The sequence below is a fragment of the Stenella coeruleoalba genome (genome assembly GCF_951394435.1).
Source record: "Stenella coeruleoalba genome assembly, chromosome: 14".
Taxonomy (NCBI): domain Eukaryota; kingdom Metazoa; phylum Chordata; class Mammalia; order Artiodactyla; family Delphinidae; genus Stenella; species Stenella coeruleoalba.
In genome coordinates, this window is record NC_137160.1 from 8,775,981 (window position 1) to 8,792,546 (window position 16,566).

The window sequence follows — 16,566 nt, forward strand, 5'->3', positions numbered from 1 at the left end:
ATACATTCTTACTCTCCCCTAACATATGGCGTTTTGAAATCATTGGAGACTGGAGCCTGACCTGTACAAATCTTTCCCACAACCAAATAGTTGATAAAATCACTTTTCTTCTTTGGGATTTTATGCTTTTTTGTGTAAACAATGCAATGTCTAGAATCAGCTAAAGAGCTAAAGCCATCTAAATAGTGAAAAAAAAGTCAGAACAATGGAAAATAGGCCAAAGAAATCATGAAATATATAAAGTATATATTTCACTTTATAATTGATGTTACTAACTAGGAGTACATGCAGTGCTTCCAATGCCAATTGCACAACTGGCAAAAGAGAGAAAAATCATTGAGTGGAAATAAACCAGGACTTGCAGCAAGCAGATATGGTCAAGTTATGACTTTTTCAGTAAAGTTGGTGTATTAAGGCTCTTTAGAGAAACAGACTAAGACACACACACACACATATATATATACACACACGTATTCCCAAGATCTGCAGTCAGCAAGCTGAAGACCAAGGAGAGCCAGTGGTGAAAGCTCCAGTCCAAGTTAAAAGACCTGAGAACCAGAAGGGCTCATGGTAGAGCTCCCACCTGAGTCAACATGTTCCAGATCCAGGAAAAGCTGATGTTTCAGTTCAAGTCCAAAACCAGGGCAAAACTGATGCCCCAGGTCAGAGACAGTTGGGCAGAACGAATTCCCTCTTATCTGCACGAGAGTTGGACTTTTTGTTTATTCAGGCCTTCAGTTGATTAGATGAGGCCCACCCACATTAGGAAGGGCAATGTGCTTTACTCAGTCTACTCATTCAAATGCTAATCTCATGCCAAAACACCCTCACAGACACACCCAGAATAATGTTTGACCAGATATCTGGGCACTTGGTGGTGGCCAAGTCAAGTTGATCTTTAACATAAAATGGTCACAACTGGTTTTGGGGATTTCCACAGTCCCCCGCTCCCCTCCCCAGGTGATGTTTTAGAGCAGCAGATATCAATTTAAGGTGCACACCAGGATAACGAGCTTCTAAAAACACAGATATGTAATCGGTACTCCTAACCAATTAAATCAAAATCTTTCAAGAGACAGCTGGACAGATATATTTTTAAAAATTATTTTCAGTTGAATCTAATGGATTCTGCTAATTCAGTACAACTGCATTAAAAGATTATTTACCATTTTTTATAATATCCAGATTATCCATGTGAGAACCCTCATGAGATTTCATCAGCAACTCATTTTGTATATATCAGAAGATGTTTAATGTGAATATAGAATTATATCTTCGACCGACTTTGATCGTAACCTCAGAACTATATTACAAAGGAAAATTTCCTCAAGTGATAATTATACATTCTAAAGTGCATTTCAAAGAATACTCTTTGTTCTTGTATGTCACCTGTGCCTTTTCAGTTCTCCCATATGATACCTCTAAAAATACCAGCTAAAGGAGCCTTCTGTCTTTATGATTTCTTAACTCTCTTTAAAACTTCTGGTACTAATTAGGATGCACCACAGCCCTAAAGAGGAGACAGTGATGCCCTGAGTCTCCACCACATCCATAACCCTTTCTCAACAGAGCAGCTACACTCAGTTCCTCCCACATAACTTGCCATACTTTGAGATGTGATCCTGGGCACAAATGCTGCTGTCTAGAAGGTGGTCAGTGACCCATAAAATAACCTAAGACAGGAACTCATTTCACCAGGGGGTAATAATTAAATGAAAAGAGACTGAAAACCACATAAAGCCCTGCACATAGAAGTTCACAGCAGCCTTATCCATAACTGCTAAAACTTGAAAGCAACCAAGATGTCCCTCAGCAGGTAGCTGGATAAACTGTGATACATCCACTCAATGGAATATTACTTAGCCCTAAAAAGAAAGGAGCTATCAAGTTGTGAAAAGACATGGAGGAAAGCATATCACTAAGTGAAAGAAGCCAGTCTTAAGAAGTTACATACTGTATGATTCCAACTATATGACATTCTGAAAAGGCAAATCTGTGGAGACAAGAAAATATCAGTGGTTGCCAGGTGTTGAAGGAGGTGGGGCAAGGAAGGATGAATATGTGGAACACAGAGGATTGGGGGGACAGTAAAAACACTACGTATGATACCATAATGGTGGAAATATATCATCATACATTTGTCTAAACCCACAGAATGTACCCTAAGGTACATTCACACCGAGTGAACCCTAAGGTAAATGGTGGACTTTGGGTGATTATGATGTGTCAGCATAGGTTCATCCTTGGTAAAAAATGTACCATTCTGTTGAGGGATGTTGACAACTGGAGAGGCTTGTATGTGCAGGGACAGGAGGTATATGGGAAATCTCCACTTTGGAGAGCAGTATAGAGTTTCCTCCAAAAATTAAAAATATAAGTACCGTGTGATCCAGCAATCCCACTTCTGGGTATATAATCAAAATAATTGAAATCAGGATCTCTAAGAGATACGTGCAACCTCATATTTACTGCATCATTATTCACGACAGCCAAGATATGGAAACAACCCAAATTGACAGATGAATGAATACAGAAAATGAGGTATATACGTACAATGGAATATCATTCAGCCTTAAAAGTAAGGAAATCCTGCCATTTGCAACAACATGGATGAACCTAGAGGAAATTATGCTAAGTAAAATAAATCAGTAACAAAAAGACAAATATGGTATGATGCCACTTATATGAGGTATTTCTAAAATAGTCAAATTTACACAAGCAGAGAATAGAATGGTGGTTACCAGGGGTTGGGGTTGGGGGAGGGCAAAATGGGGAGTTGTTTTTAAATGAATACAAAGTTTCTGTTGTGTGAGATGAATAAGTTTTAGAGATCTGTTGTACAACATAGTACTTTAGTTAACAATATAGTATTGTGTCCTTTAAAATATTGGGTCGGCCAAAAAGTTCCTTTGGTTTTTAAGTAAACATAAAAGACATATTTTTCATTTTCACCAAGAACTTTATTGAACAACATATTCATCCTTTTCTTCCACTACCTTCTGCCATTTTTCAGGCAACTTCATAATTCCATCTTCCCAAAACATTTTATCTTTTTGAGCAAAGAACTGTTCTAGGTGCCTTTTACAGTCTTCAAGGGAACTGAAATGTTTTCTATTAAGAGAATTTTGTAAAGACCGAAATAAATGGAAATCCAAAGGTGCAATGTGTGGTGAATACGGCGGATGAATCAGAACTTCCTAGCCAAACTAACAGTTTTTGCCTCATCATCAAAGAAACACGCAGTCTTGCATTATTCTGATGTAAGATTATGCATTTTCTGTTGACTAATTCTGGACACTTTTCAACGAGTGCTGCTTTCAGTTGGTCTAACTGCCAGCAGTACTTGTTGGAATTAATCATTTGATTTTCTGGAAGGATCTCATAATAGACGACTCCCTTCCAATTCCACCACATACACAACATCACCTTCTTTGGATGAAGACCGGCCTTTGGTGTGGTTGTGGTTCATTTCACTTGCCCCACAATCTCTTCCATTCCACATTGTTGTACAGTATCCACTTTTCATTGCCCATCACAATTTGTTTTAAAAACAGAACTTTTTCATTACATTTTGGTAGAGGATTGCATGCGGAAATACGGTCAAGAAGGTTTTTTTCACTTAACTTATGTAGAACCCAAACATCGAAGCAATTAAAATAACCATTTGCACCAATAGGTGGTGCAAATGATTTTCAAAACTTGACCTGGATATTTTGAGTATGTTGGCTATCTCCACGTGGTATAACGTTGACTGTTCTCAATTAATGTCTCGATTTGATCACCATCAACTTCAACTCGTCTACTAGACCGCGGAGCATCATCCAGTGAGAAATCTCCAGTATGAAACTTCAAAAACCACTTTTGACACATTCGATCACAGCACCTTCTCCATACACTGCACAAATCTTTTTTTGCGTTTCAGTTGTGTTTTTACCTTTCTTGAAATAATAAAGCATAATATGCCGAAAATATTGCTGTTTTCTTCCATCTTCAATATTAAAATGGCTACACAAAAATTCACCAGCTTTGATTAGTTTTTTGTTTGTTTGTTTGGGTTTTTTTGATTAGTTTTTTTTAAATGCACACTGATATGACAGCTGTCTCAATACAATCTAACAAAATTGTTTCGAATGAAGTTAAAGACAAAAAGCACTACTAGAGCCATCTTATGAAAAAAAAAGAAACGAACGAGTTTTTTAGCCAACCCAAAATATTAAGAGGATAGATCTCATGTGAAGTGTTCTTACCACAAACAAGCACACACACACACATACACATAAGAACACAAGAAAAATGCTGGAGGTGATGTATATATTTAGTGCCTCGGTGTGATGGTGGTACCATGGATGTATGCATGTATATGTCCAAACTCATCAAAATGCATACACTGTGCTCAATTTTTTGTATATCATTTATACCTCAGTAAAGCTAAACAAAATCATTAGAAACACTTGGAACGCCCCACCACCAAAAAAAAAAAGTCACCCTCTAAATCCCCCGCAGTCATGTACACACCTTTGGTGTCAGTACATGGCAGGGCTAAGATGAGCAGAGTGCCTTGATTCAATCTCCTTTTCAACATGAAAACTGCTCCTGCAGGTAAAAATCCTCATGCTATTTACTAAAAGGAAGATCCTTATCTTCAGAATGGTCTTAACTGAATATCCCTGCATAGGGATTTCTTATAGGAAAAGATAAAACCAGAATCTTTGGATGTATGAGGCATGCATCAGTGGAAAGTGTCCTGTCAGCTGGAATAGAAAATAAAGATGTTTTGCAGACTGAATGTCCTCTCTATGTGAGACCATTGTCACTGTGTCACTCCTTTAGGGACATTATCTTTTCAACCTACTTTTAACATCATTCTCAAACTATTAATTTGTATAGATTAATTAAATATCAGCTGACTCCTTTGTACTGTATTTTAAATTTTAAAATAGTGTTGGTTAACTTAAACAGATGCTAAAACATCTGATTTCAACCTATCTTTTCCTTTATCATTTTATGTTTCTACAAGTAAAGTAGATTCTGAAGAGCCTAATTTTCTTTCATAATACTTACAATAGCCTTAGAGTTAAGGAAGCCATCTCGGTGCTCTGAGGGTTACCTTGGTGATGTCTATGAATTATCCACTAGTAGTTCAATTAATTCTGACTTATGTAATTTAGTGCTTACATTATTCTTAATTACATTTGTTTAAAAAGGTCTTGAAGGCACTTGTATGAGCAAAGTGGTATCCCATAGGCTTCATTGTTCTTATACATTTATAGAATTCTAATATGGTATTTTACCAGCCTCACTCTTTGTCCTGATAAGCTAATTTATATCTGGCAAAGAACAAGCTAAACAGATTTTCATGATGGATAGGATGTTAGGGGCGAAGGTTCACTCCAGTGCCCTGGAAAATCTAAAATCTTCAGGGATGTAGAGCAGTAGCCTCATCAGGTAATAAAAGGCTTGACATGCACACACTGCTTTATTTAAATTAAAATGCCTTTCCGTGAAAAAAAAACTTGAAAGAAATAACTAGCAGAACAAAACAAAAAAGAAAAACTAGGATCTCAACTATTCTCCTTACACTATAGCCATAGCCACCATTCAGGAATACAAGCATATAGAGCTAGATAAAAAAGCTTTGGTCTTCACAAATCATAACCACGTTTGATCAGCACTGCATAGAGGGAAATGAATAAAGCAGACATGACGTATATTATCATGAAATTCAGAGTTCAGTGGGAAAGGCAAATAGAAAGTAAACCAAAAAATAATTGCAGTTGATAAGGTCTTTTAAAAATCTTGTACATTTCTCCGAGGGAAAATAGTAAAGGAAGTTTTTTCGGGAATAAAACCATTCCCTTTTATAAAGTGACATGTAAACTGAAGTTAATGGCAAGATGTGACTGGTGGATGGGAGGTGAAAGGGTTGTTGTGTGACTGTTTCGATGAAAAAAAAACAGCCTGAAACAGAAAATATAAACATAAACACAAAACACACACACACACACACACACATATATAAGGCAATGAGTACTCGCTTGTGAATAAGTGAAACAATGTACAGCACTCCCGGCCGGGTCCATACAAACCGTCCTCACGTGACCCCCACCCCCATTCTCTCCTGTGTCTAATCTCTGGTCTGATGCAGACTGTCCAGCTAAATGACCTCTGAGAGCTCAGGGCACAGCAGAGTCAGTGACAGAAGGAGAAGGCTGGACTCCAAACACAGGTAGGGAATGTATATGCATCAAAAATAGTTCACTGCTGGGTACTGTCTGCTGGAATTTAGGGCATTGCCTTTTAGAGCAGTTGGGGTGGAAAGAGGGGTATTATTACCGGGCACCCACTACACTGTCAACATCAGGTGGCTTAGCCAGCTGGACCTGGATAGTGGGAAGTCACTGAAGTGTTTTTATGATCCAGTTTACGTTTTGAGAGCTATCACCCTGCTTGCTGGGTGGACAAGTGAATAGGTCAACAGTGCTGGGCAAGGGACCTAGAGGAGAGGGCAAGAGGAGGAGACAGGATGGCTCCGCCTGGGTGAGGGGAGGGGAGGAGTTAGAACTGACAACAGACATTAATGTTCTGGGTCATTTCTAGGGAGTATTTCCTTTAAGCCACAAAAATAGCAATATGAGACAGCTTTGAAATTAGCTTCGAGCTAAGAACTGTACTCATACTCTACCACATACCTATTTCAATTAAGTATCTTCAAGGACCCTCTCTTTATGTGGGCAGAGTAGCTCCCATTTGACACAACCTTTTTTAAAGTGAAGGTATCAGTATAGAATTTTAGCTACAGATAACTCATAATTCTAACCTTCTATTTCCCTCAAATTAGAAAGGTGTTTTGAGGTGTTTCAGATAAGGCTTCAATGTCAGCTATTAGTGCCATAAAGAGGCCCCATGAAGCCTGTGTCTCCCTAAGTACTTCATACAAATATTTATAAAATATTTATAAACTATTCGTAAAGGAACACTGTAAATTATAAACTACTAGAAATGTCGCTATTATCACAAAAAGGTAAAAGATTTCTAAATAAAATCCTTAAAAAGATACCAGGTAAAAATGCAAAATTTTCAAAGGAAGATTAAAAAGTTACAATTTCATTTTTTTAGCTTGAGACCAATTTTAAAATGCTAGCAGTTTTCTCCACATATGGTAAAAAAAAAATCTTCCATTATGAAAAGCATCAGTCATTTATTGTTAAAGCAAGGTACCATACTTATTTGTAATCAATGTTACTTATCTGAATATTTGATTCTCTAGATCATGAGATTTCATAAAACTTGTCATTACAGCACTCTTGGAATTCATAATCTAATTCCAAATCAGTATTTACAGACGTGCAGAGGAAAGCTGACTAAGTATTAGATTCAGCATGGGAACAGCATTTTGAATATAACCATCTCCGCCGCTCATCATCTTGGTTGCATTTTAAATACTTATTCGATTTTACAATTAAATTCTCATATTTACTCTTCTCTAAATGTCAGTAATTTAAGAAAGATCTCCCTCTAAAGCACACCAGACTTCCAAATACATTTTTAAAAATTCTGGTCTATTAAGCACATCTGTTTCCAGCTCTAAAAATTGCTAAATTTTCCAGCAGCCAGTTTTTAGCCAGGCATGTATTTGTTTGTAAGTTTCATGCATCTAAAAAAGAATTACACGGTATTCAAAAATTTTCATAGATGAAGAGCTACAGTGAAAGAAAAGGTCATTTATCAGAATTGTTGAGAAGTGGAATAAGAAAGGAGAATTCATGTGAAGGTCCAGAGGATGTATCATAATAACCTTTTCTGATTGTCAATCAACTTATGGGAATTTAAAATATTTTACACTTTAATTACTGTACAATGACCTTTCTAAATGTACCGTAAGATTACTGTTCTCTTATAATCTATTATAAAACAATTACACAAAGAATATATAAAAATTACATGCGACTATTTTTATTTATTGTCTAAAAAATTTTTTAAACATTCCATAATGTTCTATAAAAATAACTTAAATATATGTTTATGCCACATGACTTCCAAAGGCTCTATGAATATCATAAACCGCCTTTAGGAAGTGGAAAGAAACATTTTTTAAAAATAATCCCATATAAATAATTCAAACAATATTTTTTAAATCTCTGTTAAATTAACTTTCCATCATCTACAATAAAAACTCTTCCTTTCATTCATTGTCACTTTTCTTCAAAGTTCAAAGTTGTAGTTCCTCTAACTGAAACATACATTCAAAAGTTTAAATATTTAAACAAATTTTCCATAACAGTCTTGAAGTTTCCTTTGTTCCAAAAGCCCTATTATTATTATTATCATTATTATTATTATTATTTTTATTTTTTTTGTGGTACGCGGGCCTCTCACTGTCGTGGCCTCTCCCGTTGCGGAGCACAGGCTCCAGACGCGCAGGCTCAGGATGCGCAGGCTCAGCGGCCATGGCTCACGGGCCCAGCCGCTCTGCCGCATGTGGGATCTTCCCCAACAGGGGCACGAACCCGTGTCCCCTGAATCGGCAGGCGGACTCTCAACCACTGCGCCACCAGGGAAGCCCCTAAAAGCCCTATCATTTTATCTAGTAGAAGGGTCACATATGTATTAATATATACTTCTGTATGGGTGTCAAAATATAGACCCAATTTACACTGTAAAATGCTATGTTGATTTTATTTTTTCTCATCTATAAAGCTTTCTTAAGCAATTTAAAGTAGACATTTTCCAATTTGATACTCCAAAATATCATCTTTGAATAGAAAACATTAAACATTTTAAAATATACATATCGTTTTGTAAACCAACTGAAAACCATGACTTTTTTCAAAAACAGCTGCTTTCGAAATGTTAAATTGATGTTATCAAGTCTGCACTGCCCATTAGTGGCAAGAGATTGTAAATGCATGATTTTAATTAAATTGAAGACCAGTTCTATCTTAAATATTAGTTTTCTCAATCAAATTAAAACTCGTTATAAGACAAACACACCTACACTCTAAGCATAACACGGTTTTTGTGTTATGAGATATTGTTCCTGTAGAACATTAGTTTACTGTCAGTGCTCACACCCAGAGACCACATTCAGTTAGGTACCTGTGAATATAAATATGATGAATCCATCACAAATGCATGTGTGTGTTCACGCATACACTACATACATGCCCACAGTGTAAGCTGGAAACAAAAACACTCTGACAGTATAACATGAACTTATAAAGCAGAAATAAACTTTATCTAGCTTGTTAGCTTTGTTTAAATTACCCCTCATTGAGAAATATTCCCAAACTAACCTTCTGTGGTTCTCACTGAAATTACCTTCTGTTAATAAATGATTTTTAGGCAGGAGATATTTGTTTAAGGGTATTAGGAAACTCTCTCCCTCTTTTCATTTACTGACTTTGTTTCTTGTATGTTTTCAATGTAGATGTCATTTTTCAATTCTAGCTATGGAATGGAAAGAATATAAGGTGAAAGGAGAGGGGAAGCAGCTCCCTTTGAGCAAAATACTCAACAGTTTCTTAAAGCTGAGGAACAGCTTCTTTTTCTTTTGGCCTGTGCTGTGGGCCATGCAGGATCTTAGTTCCCCGACCAGGGATCAAACCTGTGTCCCTGCAGTCTAAGCATGGAGTCTTAACCACTGGACTGCCAGGGAAGTTCCCCCCACCCCTTTTCTTGGAAAACATTCTTTTATTTTTATTTTATTTATTTAGTTTTTTGGCTGTGCCACGCGGCATGCAGGATCTTAGTTCTTCAACCAGGGATCCAACCCATGTCTCCTGCAATGGAAGCATAGAGTCTTAACCACTGGACCGACAGGGAAGTCCCTCCCTCTTTTCAAATCTCAGTGGTCCGCAGGGTTGACATAGTCGACTAGTTCTGAACCTCTGCATGATGATTACTATGCTCTATGAACATCAGGATGCCTGCATGTGACCCATAAATAAGGCAAGTGCTGGCAACTAAGGTTCTTGAATATTCCCTCATGGGATTTCTGCAAACTTGAGTCAATGACTCTACACTTTATCACTTGCTGGAAACAAAGCTGAAACAACATTCGTATGGAATTTCATAAACAAAGAGGAATACTGCTTCCCACTTTTTAAACAACTGATGGAGGAGTGCTTTAGACTAAGGCATGATTACATAACTGATTTCGATATGCAGCTTCTTTCGACAGCTGTCAACACATGTACAGTTTGTATGTGTGTATATATATATGCGTGTATATAGCACACAGATGAACTAAATGCTAACTCATTGGGGAGCATTTAGCTTGTCATTATTTTTGCTCAGCATTTTTCTTTGATTTGCTTTGCTCATTATTCTATCCCACATACTTACCTAGCATAGTGCTTTAGTACACAAAATACACACAATTAATATTATTTAAATAATGAATATTAATAAATCATGGAAAGTGTTCATGACAGCATTTTATTGATGAAAATGCAAAGGAAATGTATAAAGGCTAATGGCTGATTCTGAGTAACTATAATGCCAATGTGAAAAGAACCTGAACACACTAAAGATAAATTAATATTTTCAGAATCCTTTATAAAAGAGTAAGATAAAGTTGTTTATTATAGATGTTATGATATGATGGCATCTTAGGCTGTCCGTCCCCTCACATGTGCCTGGAATGGATAGCTAATTGTGTCATGTGGGTGATCATTAAAAATATGTGTTATTTAGAACAAGATTTCTTATGGCTTGAGTTTGACTGAGTCCACTATTAATATGTGAGTTCAAATATTCCTTTTATAGAGGGAATTCAATCTTTTAACCTCCTTTCCTCTTGTCTACTCAGTCTTCTGCCCACCAGGTTACACATTGAAACAGAGAAAACAGTCAGTTGCTTCCTTTCCATCACACGTCTCCCTACCTCTTTCAGACTTTTTGCCTTTGATTCTTTCAGTTCTTCATACTTCCATTTCCACACAGACAAAGCTGACTCCAGCCGTTCTATTTCTTTTTCCAAAGATAAGCGCATTCTAAATAGAGAATTAAAAGCAAAATAGACTTACAATTTTAAAATAATTTTAGGAATGCATTCAATTTTAGATTTTCCATTTTCCTAATTTTTTATATTTGTATATGATCATTGTCATGACAGAAAACTTTTTTCAGCTTATTAAAAATATTGAATAAAAGTTGGTTTACAGTAGTTTAAACACATTTAATTTGGCTTTGCCAGTATTAAAATAATTGACTTTCTGCCTGCTGTCTCCTGAATTATTCATTCATTTCTTTCAATGCTTCTTATTCATATTGTTTCCTTACATGGGAGGATATATATATGTTTCTAATTTTAACATGGTTTTTATCCAACTTCATATCGTGCCTGTATATGAATGAAGAATTCTTTGATATGAGAGAGAATACCAAGGAGCCCACATAACCATTTAAGAAATCAGTCATTTATTGGAGATATAAAAATACTTTTTAAATATCTGCAATTCTGTTTTAATAAAGCAGTTTCACTGGGATCTCTATTTAAATTATTTAGAATAATTGAAATTAATTTCTTTATTTATAGAATAAGTGACAGAACTTGGATGAAAATCTTTAATCCTTTAATATCTCATCACTGATTTATTTTTTCCATGCCCACACATCTATTAGAGTGAGTCACTGAAAATAATTGTTTATTTCTGGTGGTAACTAGCATATATCCACCTTTGCAAGTGGTCAGTCATCTCTGTGGTAGATTATTGTTAAAAATACTCATTCTCTTTCCTCTCCTTCCATGGACAGAGTTGCTTTTCCCATCCCTGGATTCTAGGCTTTGACAATGCGATATTATCTGATGTGACAGATTACAGAAATTTGAAAAGAATTTGTGTGATTAGGCTTCTTTTATCCCTCAGCCTTCACTGTGAAAAGAGTCTCTCCCTACCCCCCGCGGGAACTGCTGTCCCCAAATAAACATATGAAGCAGATCTGAGCTCAACCTTACCAAGGAGCCAAGCCCAGCTGGTCCAGTGGAGGTCAGCTGACCTTGCATCCAGCCAGGCAAAATACTTTGTTGTCTTAGCTACTGAATTATTATTATTATTTTATGCAGCAAAAGATAGCTGATACAGGAAATGATACTTAAAAGGGGATGCTACAACAACAAAAATGAAAAATATGTAGACCTAATTTAGGGGTCATGTGGTGGACAGGGGCTGGAAAGAAAACATAACAAGCCAGAAAAATAGTGATACATGTTATTTAGTGGTGAAACACAAGATGAAATTGTCACTTGCTGTGCCTTGGACATAGAACATGTGCCTGACATTACCAATGGGATGCTATTGGGCACGATGTGGCCAAAGACTTAAAAAGTGTTTGTGTAACTGGGCTTACTCACTTATATTTTGGCCATGACTATGAGAAATACATACCTGTGCAGGCCCACTGCTCCCAGGGGAAGATAAGAGCCATGAATCACAGCTGAGTTTTCCCTGCAGAGCCCTGTCCAGATTAACCAACCTCCAGTGGCTCACAGACTCCAACTAAATAACTTCTGATTGTTACATGCCTCTAAGATTCTGTAGTTGTTAGTTACAGTCTTACTGTATTTATCATTAGCTAATACACACACAGATCTATTTCAGTGATAACGCTGCTAGAAAGATCTTGGGACATATTCACAGAGCTAGAAGATGCGTCCAGAATCAAAATTGAATGCCATTTCCTTATTTATAAGAAATATGAATCTTCTAGGTAGCAATAGTGTGAAAAGAATTCAGAATAGAATTAGGCCATAAATATATTAGTTTAATCCAATCGATGCATAAGCAGCCCATTAAGGGGTTACATAATAATATTTGCATGAATCAAGCCATAAAATTGAAAGAGGATAATAAAAGAATCTGTTACAGCTTAACTTCACCTCAAAAGACTTAAGTTGCAAAAGACACCAGCACTATTTATAGGACTCTAATTTGGAATCCCTTATTAACACAGTACGTATATTACAATGAACAAAGAAAAAGGCTCAGTAGGTTCTTCAGAACACTCCTACAGATGTCCACAGGTCCAGATTAACAACCGCAGCCAAAAATTCTGATAGATAAGTAAATTTAGCCAGCTGGTGACACCCCAGTTGCTTACCATGATACGATATTTGCTCTTAGTGACTGTGTTTGAGATTTTAAGAATAGGATTAAATATAGAAATTGGGAACAAATTGCCAAATAGTAACATTTTGTGTTAAATATAGAAAAAATACATAAAAGCCATTGTATATTAAAATATGTTATGCATTTGGCATTCAGGTTTTAAAGTTTTGGATAAGGTATTTTTGAATATTTAAAAGAAATTGAGTATTGACTTTAACCTGTAAATTTAAGTTGAAAAATATAATAAAATTGTATTGTTTGTGACTTCATTGAAATACTTAAGAATCACCATATTTATAATTTTAATTTATTAGAATTACATGAGTAGAATATGACAATGTTTTCATCAGTGAAAGGACTATCTTAAATTAATAAAATAATTTTATTAAAGGATATTGATCAAATACATTTGTGTAATGAAGCATACATTGAGAACATTTTCTCAAAATTAATTTTGAGAATTATTTATAAATAGATTAATATAAAAATTATACTTGAAAATTTGAGAAAAGTCTACATTTTTAAATTTACAAATTCAAAATTATACATGTTGAGAAATCAGTGTCAGCTTTTAACATTACACTCTAATAAATCAAATGATAATGTTAGCAAAAAAGCTCATATTAACATAAAAATGATTTATAATTACTGTAGAGTAAATGTTGATCCTCGAAATTGTCATCAGAATTACTGTGGCAACTATGCCCTCAGGGGTTTTATAAGAAGTTCAAGAAGAACATTGCAAATTATATTAAACTTTTAGTTACATAAAGTATAGATATAGTCTAAAGATCTGATTATATGTAGAATACATCTAGACTAAGTATTCAAGGCCAGTTCATGAAATAAGAATAATTTTGAAAAGCATATTAACATGAATAGTTAACCATTTGTATTCTTTATTTAAGGCAGATTAGTCACATTTAAAATATAGCATTATTTCTCTCTTTAAGTATGTATCTTAAATAAAATAACTGATATTTATTAGTTTAGTGAAAGAAAATTATGTATTTCATTCTGTAAAATGGTACAATTTAGAGAAGTGAGAGAACAGGCAATTCATAAAAATTTATTTAATAGCAGTGTGATGCTTGGGTGTTTTTCAGCATAGCTTTATAAAAAAAATTGTGACTATTTGTTTCAAGCATTAGGACATAAGGACTGTGCACACTTAAATTTATGCAGCAGAGGGCACTCTTTAAATCCTTAATTTTCTGGCCTAATCAATTTATTCTCCATTTTAGAGAGATTTTCAAAATTGATTAATTATACTTACATTTATAATTGAAGTTTAAACTATCATCATATTGTTTGAACTACAAGAAGGCAAATAAAAAAAAAACCTAATTTACTCTAAAGGATATTGCATATTTTATGCACAGATTCTTTAAAAAAAATTACTAAGACAAAGCTCAGAAAAAATATAGTATTTTAATATGATGATATAAATTTTTAAAAATCAGATTGCTAAAATGTATAATATTTGCAGGATCTAAAAAGTAGTGTATGAACCAAAATGATTTTTATGAAAAGATATGATTATATTTCTATGCAATCTTTTGATACTTTGTTAATCATCCCATAATGATCCCATAATAAATAGGCATAAATTTTAAACATTTAGACAGGAAGATTAATCAAAATTTTTTTCAGAGATAAAAATTCCTAAACATTACTTTCTGGTAATAAATATTAATCATTTTTGAACTGTGTGAAATTTCATTGTAAAATATCTAGTCAGTATTTTCTTAGAGGTCTATTAATATTAAATTTTTTTGCCAGACAAAAATAATTAATTTGTAATAACATCTAGATATCCATTTTTTCATTAGTCTAAAATTTAGAGTTAGTACTAAATGATGAATAACAAAATTTTTTACAAGTATACTTTAAATAAGCAACCTATTTATCATTTCATGATTTCGCTATTTATAACTACATATTTCAGCAGTAACATCTTTCAATATCTTTCATTTTCATCACCTTTCAGCATTTTCAGCAAATAGCCAAAGCCATATATAGTTAATTTAATTAGAAAAGAGATGACTTTAAAGGATACTGTTAAGCTCAGAGACACCGAGGAGGACAAGAGACCAAGGCTTGGACAAGGCTATGCAGCCAGGAACAAGACCCGTCTCATGTCACAGAACTGGCCCAATGAAGACCCCACTGCCTATTGCCTGTACACTCTCCTGATATCAATTATGTGTCCAACAAACAAATATACTCAAAATAGCTAATTTAAATAGAAGACATTAATAGCACAAAGAATCTCTGGGAGAGCCAGTGAAGCAAATTGGGAACCTGCAGTCAGAAATACCAAAGATAAAGCCATAGAAATCTTCCCATCAGCACTTTCTTGGGGCCACCATTTAGATACAGACATCACAGCATGACCTCAACATCCCCTCAACTCGAGTCGTGGGATGATGTCACCAGAGATTTGAGGCTGCTGCTGCCTCTGAAAACAAGATGTAGCTACTGCCACTGCCTTCTCCCCTCACCAGGATGGATGCTGGTGCTCTCATCTCTTTGGAGGACTAATTTATGCTAAAACAACAAGGTGGCTACATTTAATAGCTGTTCCTATGTCAACCGTCTGCACCCTAGCTGCAAAGGAGACTGAGGTAGGGAGTTACTAGTGCTTTTATTGTCTACACAGAGAGATAGACTCTCTCATTAGGTACAGGACTGCCAAAACACAAACATACTTTAGAGTAAAAAAGAAATTGTAAAAATACACAAAAATTAACTTGAAATGAATTAAAGACCTTAATTTAAGACCTGAAATGTAAAACACCTGGAAGAAAACATAAGGGGAAAGCTCCTGAATATTAGTAATGGCAGAGATTATTTTGATTCTACATCAAAAGCACAGGTACCAAAAACACAAAAATAAATAAGTGGGACTATAGCAAACTAGAAAGCTTCTGCACAGCAAAAGAAACAATTGACAAGATGAAAAGATAACCTATGGAATGGGGGAATTATTTGCACACCACACTGGGGTCAATATCCAAAATATATAAAAGGAACTCATACAACTCAGTAGCAAAAAAAAAAAAGAAAGATGAATGTACAGCATGATGACTATAGTGAACAACATGGTACTGTACACTTGACATTTGCTAAGAGAGTAGATCATAAGTGTTCTAACCACATGCAAAAATAATAACTATGTGAAGTGATGGGTGTGTTAATTAGCTTGATTATGGTAATCATTTCCAAGTATGTATATGCATCAAAACATCATGTTGTATACCTTAAATATATACAAATTTTATTTGTCAGTTATAAGCTTACTGTATAGCCCATTAGTAACAGTGAATAAATAAGTAAAGTAGATCTGACTTTCTATTCTTTAACAATATTACATTAAATAATATTAACCAGACTTGCATGCAATTTTTTCATTGTCTTGAGGAATATTCACAACCAGATACATAGATTTCTTTCT

At 35.0% G+C, this 16,566-nt stretch overlaps 1 protein-coding gene across 1 annotated transcript in view; it reads right to left on the reverse strand.

The window, feature by feature from the left end:
- CCDC102B (coiled-coil domain containing 102B) overlaps window positions 1–16,566 on the reverse strand; it is a gene marked incomplete at its 5' end in the record, with an annotated part of 223,675 nt that overhangs the window by 156,846 nt on the left and 50,263 nt on the right. The window contains 1 exon segment of the mRNA XM_079943339.1: window positions 10,886–10,994. Coding sequence (XP_079799465.1) covers window positions 10,886–10,994 — 109 coding nt within the window.